The sequence below is a fragment of the Stegodyphus dumicola genome, chromosome 3, assembly GCF_044657685.1.
Source record: "Stegodyphus dumicola isolate Sdum_Otavi_A_Nest chromosome 3, ASM4465768v1".
Classification (NCBI taxonomy): Eukaryota; Metazoa; Arthropoda; class Arachnida; order Araneae; family Eresidae; genus Stegodyphus; species Stegodyphus dumicola.
In genome coordinates, this window is record NC_140770.1 from 5,993,692 (window position 1) to 6,005,840 (window position 12,149).

The 12,149-nt window shown below is 32.9% G+C and overlaps 1 protein-coding gene across 4 annotated transcripts in view; it reads right to left on the reverse strand.

The window, feature by feature from the left end:
* Osbp (oxysterol binding protein) overlaps positions 1-12,149 on the reverse strand; it is a 68,568-nt gene that overhangs the window by 45,435 nt on the left and 10,984 nt on the right. For all 4 annotated transcript variants that reach the window (XM_035355474.2, XM_085812540.1, XM_035355482.2 and 1 more), the window contains one exon: positions 4,646-4,851. In XM_035355474.2, coding sequence (XP_035211365.1) covers positions 4,646-4,851 — 206 coding nt within the window. The remainder of the gene's footprint in view (positions 1-4,645; positions 4,852-12,149) is intronic.

A 12,149-nucleotide genomic window follows, 5' to 3' on the forward strand; every position in this document is an offset into this window, starting at 1 on the left:
TTTTAATTTACTATTAATTCATATATATGTAATATATTCAGAAGCAGAAACAAACTTAGAAGTAATGACGAGCAGAATTTGGATGGCGTAGAAGTGTTGATCCATAATGACTAGGAAATTGGAGGCAAAGGCAGATTAAATCTTCAGTTTTATTTTCAGCAACATATCGGCATATTAAATGTGCCTGTTCTAAAGGGCTTACATTTTTTATAGATTTGGAGCAAAAAAGAAGAAGCAGACAGACTTCAGTCCAGTTAAGGCAAAGTGTAGAAAACAAGTGTGTAATGTTCAGGATGAAATCTTAAGTCAAACTGAGTTAGTTTTGGTTCTCAAAGCATTTTGATTGGATAGTTAATATTGCTGTAAAATTACCATTGGCTGCTTGAGTTTTAGTTTAATTTACCAGAATCACCAGAACATCACCAGAATTATATAAGAGTCATATGACATAGAATAGTCTTGAAATCGCGCAGTGCAGGTTACTATTTTCAGAATAGAGAAGGGAAATTTATGTTTCTAATTTAATCTTTTATATATACTTTATTTTTCTAACACATGTATATGTGTGTGTGTGTGTACACATATACACACATATATATAAGGCACATATATACACAGTAACTTCAGGCACCTATACATATGTATGATATTGGGAGCCATACATATATGTATGTGTATATATGCATGTGCTGATATACGTAGTGTATTCGGAAGTACCGTTTCATTCTAGCGCCGTCACAGCACTATGGTAGGCGTCCCGAGCATGCGCACTAGTCTTTCTTGTTCACTGACTTTCAACTGTCGCCATTTTAGTTGCTCTATGTTGTGTTTTCAGTTTGCTGTGCACATTCAAAATGTTTAAGACAATTAGTTCTCCCGCTGAATGCGAGATTTGTGCCGTGATTAAATTTTTGAACGCGAGGAATGTTAAGCCGGCCGAAATTTATCGTCAAGTGACAGAAGTTTACGGTGAATAAGCGATAAGTGATGGAATGGTGAGAAAGTGGGTAAGAATGCTTAATGCAGGTCGAACAAATGTTCACGCCGAGGCTCGGAGTGGTCGGCCTTCTGTTGTCACCGATGATTTGGTAAGGAAAGTTGATGAAGCAATTCATGAGAACAGACGCTTCACAATGACAACTCTTTCAGAGGCATTTCCACAAATTTCACGTACTGTTTTGTTCGAAATTGTGTCTGACTGCTTGAATTATCACAAACTGTGTTCCCGATGGGTTCCAAAAACGCTCACTGATGTTCACAAAACAAAGCGACTTGGTAGTGCCCTGACATTTCTCACGCGATACAGTGATGAGGGAGAAAACTTTTTAAACCAAATTGTGACGGGTGATGAAACTTGGGTGCGTCATTTCACACGAGAATCGAAACAACAATCGATGGAGTGGAGACACACTCATTCTCCGAAAAACCAAAAGTTCAAAGTGACAATGTCATCACAAAAAATCATGTGCACTGTCTTCTGGGATAGGAAAGGCGTTTTGCTTACTGAATTTCTTCCCAGAGGTGAAACCATTAATGCGGCACGATATTGTGAGACTTTAACAAAACTAAGGTGTGCCATTCAAAACAAACGAAGAGGAATTCTCAGTAAAGGAATTGTGTTGCTCCATGACAATGCTCGGCCCCATACTGCTGGTGTCACTCAATCGTTAATTCGACAGTTTCATTGGGAGCAGTTCGATCACCCGTCGTACAGCCCGGACTTGGCGCCGTTCGACTATCGCTTGTTCCTGCACATAAAGCGCGAGCTTGGTGGCAAGCGCTTTGGATCTGATGATGACACGAAAAATGCTGTGGAGTCGTGGTTATCGAAACTGGCGGGAAGTTTCTTTGACGATGGTACACAAAAACTGGTCACCCGCTATGACAAGTGTTTGATCATTGGCGGAAACTATGTTGAAAAATAGTTTAAGACATGTATTTTCATGTAAAAATAAAGTTGGATTCGAAAAAATTGTTTTACTATTTTTTTTTTTAAAACGGTACTTAGTTTCTGAATATGCCTCGTATATAACAAATATAGGCACATATATACATATAATACACATACATACATGCAATATAGAGCAAAAGTTTAAACATTACATCATTCCTGATACTGGACACTCAAATTTTAGCAATAAATTACTAACAAGCATCCAAGTATACAAATAACAATAAAAAATTAAGTATGTTATGTGTGTAACATACATATGTATTCCTCTTATTTTTCTCCTTTTTTTTTTATATATTTTTATGCATTTCTATTTTTTTTTTTTTTTTTTTTTTTTTTTTTTATGATTTCTTCTGGTTTAAAAATACTGGGTTGATGGGATTTCTTACATTTTTTATTGGGACGTTTCAGGATTGTACTGATTTTATATTTCATTTCCTTCATGTCTTTGTGGTATTAGTTTGAAATTTATAACTTTTTGTCTATTATATATACATTTATGTGATATTTTACTGTGCGCTACTTAATCAGTCATAATGGCTGAGTGTAAAGGCAAAATGATAATACTGACAAAACTGAATTCGAAGGTTCACAATATTTATTCTTCTATATCATATTTAACTACAATAATTTTTATGTACATGGGTTAAGATATAATACTACAAAAAGGAGAACAATTAAGCATAGCAGCACAGAGATGTTTAAAATATAAAATATTTCTATCTTTCAAATAATGAATTAATAATAGCCTTTTAACTTCTGTTTTCATTCTAAAAATAACAATAATTTTTCTAACTAAACTCCCTGCAGTTCTGATGTGCACTTATTGATGAAATCTGAACCCAGCATCTGGACATTAATCTGTCACGTGATCTGAAATGGTATAAAAGGTAACTGCATCCCAACTCCTCCGCTCTTCTCTTCTGCTTTTTTCGCTGCATCACTTTGCTGCTAGCCACAGAGAGTTTACTTTTCTAATTTCATCCATTGTTTAACAAAATGTAAGCTGTACAAAATTGGAATGTTCATAGCACACCCATAGTGATGATGTGCATTATCATGGAATAAAATTATGTTTCCCAATGAACATCTGAAAGTTTTTTGGTTTATGCATCCAACTTTCTAACTACGCAGTAAAACCTCTCCAACTCCAATCCGTTGCAACTTACTTTCACCAACTCATCTTATTACACAGACATATATATATATCTTTTGTGTAATTTTGAAATAAAAAGGAATATTATTTAACATTTTTGAAAGATTAGTTAGTCGCGGCATGGTTTACTAAATGACAGGAAGAATGAAAAGTGTATTCGGCACTCATTAATTATCCAGGTTTAATGTTTTATATAATTGCCCCTTGAAAAGTTCTATTTGAAACATTAAGCAAAGGCTGAATAACAGTTTTTTTTTTTTTTAAATTCACTTATCCTACTGTATATTTTTGACATTTTAATTACTATTCATATTGCCCTTTTAAGAATCAAATTTTCCAAATATTTTTCAATTTTAACAGTATAAGTAATAATGCATTCTTAGTCCCAACTGCATAGTAGTACATTTAATTCTCTATACAATTTTCCCCTAGGGGATAGAATAATCCTTTTTAAAAATTAAAAAAAAAAACTAATAATTTCTTAGTATATAAATAATTTAAATGGTCCCCACTGCTGCTCCCTACATCTCAGAAAGCATAGCATACCACACTCCTTCTCAGTAAGAAAACAGACAAACACTAAAAAGAACGTAAGTTAATTAATTCATATTCTGGCCTTTTATGTATATTATGTGCATTTGAATTTGTACATTTCCTTGTACCTTATTTTATAAATATATTTCAATTTTTCAACTTCTATTTCATTAATTTTGAAAAGATTGCGTTGTTTATGTTTATTATGTTTTTAAGGATTACTTTGAATTCCATTTCATAAATATAGCAAAGAATAAATTCTGTTTATTACATTTATAAAAATAGATTTGAATTATGCATGATTATGCATGAAAGCGAGGGTGTTGAGGACACTTTACTCAAACAAATGATAAAAAATTTTTTACTACCACTATCTAGCAGAGAAATTATTTACTCCTACTCAATTTGGCAATAATATCTCAAGATTTCTAAACAATTCATTAACTTAATGGAACTGCTACATTTAAAATTAATTCTTTATAGTAGTTCACTTTAATTCATCTCACTAATTGGATTAAAACTCGACTTACAAGTTTGGCTTTAACTCAAATTGCCAGTTTGGCATCATGCTTCTTACTTGAGTAACAGATGAAACACCTTTGCATTTATTCATTATTGTTAATTGAATGGGGGTTGGTTTATTTCTCCTTGAAAAGTCAACTAATTTCCGATCAATGAAGAAAATTATTACTTAGTTTATTAATATTTATTTTAAAAGTGTCCGTTTCTATTTTTCATGTTCCTTTAAAAATATCATTTTTGGGATTAAATTTCAGTGCTTCCGGGTTACTTCATTCAGATATATTCTACAAACTTTATATTAGGAGATAATATAATCAATATTACTTTAGTAAATAAATAATTATTATCCTACTTTGCAGCTATTGCGAAAGTATTAGAAAATTAATTTCGATTTCAATTAATTTCAATTAATTAATTCAATCTTACATATACATAATAGAGAGAAATTATTAAGGAAATATAACAAGAATTGAGAAAAGTACCAGATTCAGTGATTCTAATTGCTCTAGCTTTTGCAAGCTCTAAAGCAGTAACCCATCGCTGCCTCTCGATTTCGTTTGCTGCTTTTAAGTGGAATGTTTGAGTTCCTCCATTTGAAATAACAAAATTACTTGAATCCACTGTATGTATAACGGCACTAACTAAATTTATGGTTCCACGACACGTATGAGCAACTTCCGCAGGATTCCTAAAAAAGAATAAAATCTGGTATAATCAACTGGTATGTTTACATAACTTAAGGTTGTCATATATAAAATTCTCCATACGATTCCATTGCAAACCTTCATACTGAAAACTGCAGAAAATGATCTGAATTTTCCTTTAGTATAATAACAAAAAATGTTCAGGGGAATTTTTTTTTTTTTTTTTTTTTTTTTGGGTTAAAGCAGACTAAAGTTGGCAAATTTGATTTGGTACTTTCTGATTATTGGCACCCATATAGAAAAGTCACTAACTCATCAGCAACTAATTTTTCGCAAGCTAATACGTGAAAAGCAACACACTTTCAAAATGGTGATATACAGGTTGAAGCAAGGCCAGCATATGTGCATCCATGTAGTCATACTAGCTATTGCCATGCCTTGCTAACTGCTAAGCTTCCTCTCCAATTGGAATTTCGAGGGAGAATACACCAGAGACAGTCCAAGGGTCTACCACCTTTCTTTCCCCTACCTCCATCCTCTGAAGAGGACTTCGTTCACCATGTATTTTGAGTGCTCCCTTGCCATACATACAGTATATGTTCCTTCTCCAGGATTCAAACCCAGGACCCTTGGTATGACAGCCACAAGCACTAGTCACTATCCTGTCCAAGCAACTGACAGTAGGAGTAGTCTGACTGAGTAGAAAAACAAACACAGTGGGCCATAGTTGCCTACTCAAGGGAACTAAAAGGGAACTATCATTCTTTTCTAACTGATGGTGCACTAAAAATGTTTGTAAGAGCAATCGATCAAAAAAATTGAAAAGGCAAACTAAACTGCTCAAAACAATTAAAGGATATTGTAAGTTTTATATAAAATAAAGATATAAGCGAATTTTTTTTTTTTTTTTTTGCCGAAAATGGAAGAAGAGAATCACAAATGCAAATTTTTCTGATTTTCAAACTGTGGAGTATGCTAATTTTGAGTTCGACGTCAAAAACGTCGCTTCAGCGGCAGCGAATGAAATTTGATTTTCAACTAAATAAAAGACAATGAAGACAAGGATGATTGGCATTCAGTGACTGCTTTGTTTCGATGAGTACGATGTCTCAGCGAAGTCATTTAACCGATTCAGAAGCTTGGAGAGTTGTTGGTAGGTTAGAAGGGGGCCAAACTCAAGCCGAAGTAGCGCAAGCCATTGGAGTATAACAAAGTGTGATTTCCAGGATCTGAAACCGTGTTTTGGAAACTGGAAGTGCAGGCCGAAGACCAGGGCAAGGTCATAGACAGGCAACAACGCCCAATGAAGATCGTTATTTAGTGTTAACAGCTCGGAGACACCAAAATATGAATACTACTCTTCTCCAACAGCACCTTCACTCGGCTACTGGCACCACGGTTTCAACTCAGACTGTCCGAAACCGGCTCCATGGTGTAGGTCTGTATGCTCGCCGACCAATGGTATGTGTTAGACTAACATCAAGGCATCATCGCGACCGCAGGGAATGGGCAACAGAGCATGTGAACTGGAGGAGAAATGAATGGAGCAATGTTATTTTTTCTGACGAGTCCTGTTTTTCTATTCATCCCGATAATAGGCGTATTTTCATCTGGAGGGACCATGGCAGTAGGAATAATCCTGCGTTCGTGCACGAAAGTGTCAGATTTGGCGGTGAGGAAGTGTTGGTGTATAATGGCATCTCCATTGACGGGCGCACAGACCTCTACATCATTCAAGATGGACCTATGACTAGTCACCGATATAGGGATGAGATCCTCAGACCTATTGTAGTCCCTTACGCTGCAGCAATCGGAGATGACTTCATTTTAATGGACGATAACTGCAGGCCACATCGTGCTAACCTGGTGGAGGATTTTGTTTTCGAGGAAGGAATCGTATGAATGGAATGGCCAGTGTGTTCTCCAGACATGAATCCAATAGAGCATTTTTGGGACGCTCTAGGAAGACGAGTTGCTGACCTCCAATCACCCCCACAAACTCTCCAAGAACTGGAAAGAGCTCTTCTGGAAGAGTGGGACAGAATGCCCCAACTTCTGATTAATAGCCTCACTGACTCCATGCCTCAAAGGTGTTCAACGTTGCTGGTCATCCGTGGAAACCATACCCCCTACTGAAAATAATTTCCTTTGAAGAAAACACATTTTCTTATTTTTTTTCCTCATATGCACAAATTGTGTTTTTTTCCTTTTGTACACAAATGTGCAATAAAATGCATTTTTTTCTACCAAACATGTGTAATTTATTCTCATATAACCTACTACGTCTGTCGACCATGTATCAATCAGCTAAAAAGTTTCCCAGCCACAAGATCCACCTAAAACCGCAATATCCTTTAATTGTTTTGAGCAGTGTATATTGGTAATAAAATACATTTACTGCAGAGCCAGTGCTAGGAATTTTGCTAACCAGTATAGTCTCTGCAGGTCTTCAATTCTGTGCCCCATTGCCCTCCTAAATTCTACAAGTTTTCCCACCCCTAAATTCTGCTGCTCAGGGCTTCCCCTATATTAAAAAAATTTCGTCATACCTAAGGTACATTGTGATACTTTTTGTCATAATTTTGCAACTTGCTGCTTCAATACATTTTAAAAATAATATTGCTACCCAGTGTGGCAGCAACAGTTGCACTGCCTTCGAGAAACCCTAGAAGAATTATCTATGTTTTCCTCATCTTCACAATACTCTGGTACACTGTGCTACATCAGCATCATGCTCCAGACAAAACAAACATGTGCTACATGCACACCTGGGTTGATACATATTTATTTGGTGACATTGCCCCACAACTGTTTTGGAAATGTACTGCTTTGCCTTGTGAATACATTTTTATGACTTTTCGACCAAGTACGGTTTTTTAGAAAGTCTCCTTAATTCTCCAATCTGTGTTATGTAAATTGCAAAGGCCACTTTAAGAAGGAAGTATTGAAAATTTAGATTTTTTGAGTTATTTTATTATATGCATGACTGTCATATGGATTTTTATAAATCAAATTTCAGAACTAAAAATTAAAATTGGCTTACTCACAGAATAAAACATTTTTTTTTTTTTTTCAAATTTAACAGATATTTTGAATTTAAGTACAATACAGTTTTAAAAATAAAAACATATACTTAAAAAAGTACATTAAAAATAATGATAGACAAATATGCAAACATTTTTAGAAATTAAATAACAATTGGATAAAAAATTTCTTTTTGCTTTAGGAATTTAAACTATGCTTTAAAAGTTTAGATCTCTTACAATTTAAATGTCATCAGAACCTAGCAAATATATTACTGATTTATAAAAAAAAAAACAATAATTTTAAACTGCACAGGAAACTAAAAGGAATGAGCAGTGAAATATTAAATAAATTCAACCAAACACAGAAAAAGTAAAAACAAATCTTGAAGAAATTAACAAGCATATGTAAACTTAGCAAGGCAGTCATAACTGATCAATGCAATAAATCCAAAAAGTTGCTGAACACTGGTAGTTCGGTCCGAGGTTCGAATCCCGCGAACAGGCTGGCTGCATGGGTGTTTTCGTGGTTTTCCCCATGTGTAACGTGTATACAAGCCAGTTTCCCTTAGAAAGCCCTCCACGAAGGCATCCCTCCCATTAGGCAGATAGCCCTAGTGCGCTTTGCCATAATTAAATACACCAACACACCACCAAATCAAAATAAATTTTCTTGAAAATTTCAGTTTCAAATTAATTTTTATTCTCAATTTCTTTTCAAAACTGTCAAACTAAATGATCATGTTTAAATAAACGGAAACTTTCTGAGTAAACTGCTCTAATTTTTAAAAGCTACGGATTTAGTTACTGAATTAATGGCAAATTTACAAATTTTTGTTTTTTAGAAGCTATTTTAGCTGACTGCTTCCAAAAATGTAAATAACTTATTAAAAAATCTAAAATTAAATTGTTCTAAGAGGGAAGCAGCACTTCTTTCAAACCACACTATAACAGTAATTTAATGGACTGAATATTTGTATGCTATATATGATCTATGAGAAAAAATGATTGCCTCTGCCAACAGTGCAAAAATTACATTGATAAGTCACAAAAAAAAAAAAGCTCATTACCACTGTCACATCTCCCAAAAGAAGTGAATGAATAATGCTACATTTTTAAGACTAAAAAGACAGCATTTATTGCTGTGTCTGAAAGTAACTACAATGTCCGACAAAGGTTTAAATAAGATTCTTATTTAAAAAGAACTTAAAAAATAAAGGTTTATGCTGACAAAATCAATTACAGCTCATAGTGATGTAATGAAACAAGAAGAGTCAAATTCAAACTAAAAATATGGATTAGCGGTCAAAGACTATACACTTTAATTTCATTTTAAGCTGGCTCAATAACTCTATCATCATAACAAATTCAAATGTCATTCAAATGTCAATTAGGTAATGCAAAGACGAATAATTACAAAATTATCAGAGCTGGCAGAACCTAATGCAGGAAGTAAGTGGAGGTCAGAAACACACTCTTGTCCTACACTCCAAAAACCTGTTTAAAAACTGTCTAAGTGATTTGCATTTTACTGAGAAAATAGAAATGGGAAATTAAGAGTAAGGGCTGAAATTGTATACAATTAGGTAATTTACATAATAATAACTGTACGTATCTTTGAAGAATAATTTTCTTTTTCTTTATGTATTCAGTTTCTTTCTTCAATGTTTCCTTTTCATTTTAAAATTTCTGAATTTAATTAAAGATTTCTGATATTCTAAATAAATTAAATGCATTTAGAATGCATAGAAAAAGCTGCTAATTTTATTTCTTTAGTAATATGTACATTCAGAAGAAATATTAAATATATATGGTACGCTTCGGTTAGAGAGCTGATGTGGCATGATTTTTAGAATTTAGTGACACGCTGAGCAATAAAGTAAAACTTTTAAAATTTAGAACAGGCATTGGAAGCAGAATTTAGAAAGGCACCGGGCAGCTGAATTTCAGATCCACAGAGACTGCATCAGATGGGAAAATGCTTAATGCCCCAGCCCTGTGTATGATGCATTAAGACATGTTAGATGAATCTTTTAAATTGTCAGTTTTCAATACCTTTATTAGTAAAAGAATTCCTTTCTAAAATGCCTGTCCATATGATAAGATTAGAAGCATTTTTGATACTTTCCATGTTTGTGTCTAGTGAAAAGTAGAGAAAATAAAGGGAAGATTAAAATGTTAAGAAAAAGATTCTAGTATCAGAAGTAAAACATTTAACTATAATGTTTTCATTGTTCTTCCAGACATTCACCAAAAAGTAAGAAATTATGTGTTAATACTATGGAGACATTTTTCATTTTTCTGGAATCTTCAAGAATCGTGGGTCTATAAATCTTGCCTTCATATCTTTCTAAACTTTTCAAGCTGCAATGTGTAAAATCCTAAAAAAAAAAGTTACCCCTATCAATTCTGTAACAGCATTAAGCCAGAAATATTTTGAAAAAAATCGGAAGAAAAAAGTGTAAAATTAATTTTATAAAGAAAAACAGGGCTTAATCTCTAAAATTAGATGTGCTGGAGCCCCGTGGAACACCGTTACGAAAGAGGTACAAAAATAAATAAATAAAAATGACTAATAAAATCACTAATAATTAAAAAATTAAATATTAATTATTAAAATAATTCAATAATTAATGCTTAAAGAAATTAAATAGTTTAAATAATTAAAAATATGAGGAGATAAATTAAAATTTAACAAGCGATTTTTAATATAATTTTATTACTAAAAATAAAATTTTCAATATCAAATTTCTACTGAAATTTTGTTCAGGTACCAAAAAGAAGTGTTGCAGCTTTCTTATTTAGGGCTCCAGGTAGACTTACAATTTATTTCCAAAACTAAGAAGTACAGGAGCAGGGCTAGGGCGCAATTTAAGCACTGGAGGAAACTGATCTAATATTTTGAGACAATTACATGGGGAAAAACTCTTACCATGAAAATATTAAAAATACATTTTTAATTAATTACATAGCTAGTTTGCTTTGCTAAGAACTCTTTCGTAAATGGTGCTGTACACCTTGCTTATTTTCCACATGCAATAAATGGCCGAAATGAAAATTTATAATATCACAGCAAAAAATAAAAATACTTTATTTTAATCTTATCTCATAAATATAATTCAAAAATATTACCATTATTTAAATGAAATTTATAAATGTTACAATGTTCTAAAAAAAAAAAACTGTTGAAAAATTCCTAGATCTCGGAATTAAAAATTTTCTATAGAAACAGATCTTAAAATCACCAAAACGTTGATAAGTCACCAAATTTAGAATTAAAGAATTCACATCACAAATAGCGAAAAGTTGTTTAAGAGCTCTTCATTAGAAAAAACGAAATAATTTTGAAATGCTTATGTTTCACTTCTTGCTCAGAAACTTGAGTATCCCACCATTTATATTAGAAATAGGAACAAATTATAACCCATGAATCCATTCAAAAGATAACCATATTTGTCACCAAATTGCCAAAAATATTACTCCAAAATGTTAATTCACACTCAAAATGGCAGTCCTAAAAACAGACAGAAATTTCAGATGATTAAAGTTATGGACCTAATGACAATTTTGGCCGAAATTAAGGACTTTTAAGGACCAAAAATCGATTCCAAAAAACTTAAAAATTTTTAAGAACTCTTAAGGACCATATGAACCCTGTAATACTTCTAAACAAGGTTTATACTATTTCACACTTATTTTGGTAGATTAGAGAATTCATTTTCCTTCTTTTAACAGCTCTGAGATTAAATATTTATTACTATCATAATGATTTTATATGTTCTAGCAGCACTGCAACAATCAAGAATTGATACTCTAACTTTTCCTGGACTGAGGAGGAGGTGCATATCTAATGACAAATTCAGAAAAAATAACAGCAGATCCAGGATAAGACAGATTACAGAGAACTAGATTTAAGACACAATGTGTCGAATCAGGTGGATTGGCAGATTACAAAGAACTGGATTCAAGATTTGATGTACCAAATTACACAGAACTATTTTAAAGACATAATGTGAAAGATCATGTCAATTGCTGGATTAAAGAGAACTAGATTTAAAGATGCAATGCAACAGATCATGTGGATTGGCAGATTACTGAGAACTAGATTTAAGATGCAACATCCCAAATCATATGGATTGCCAGATTAATAGAGAACTAGATTAAAGATACAATCTGCACTGAAAATGCGATGTAAAATGTTTTCAATCACAAAGAGCTAAACACACATTACAAATAACTTGAAGTTAGATATATAATTCAATAATATGGAGATTTCAAAATACTTAAACAACTATAAAAATAGATTAAATTACACATGC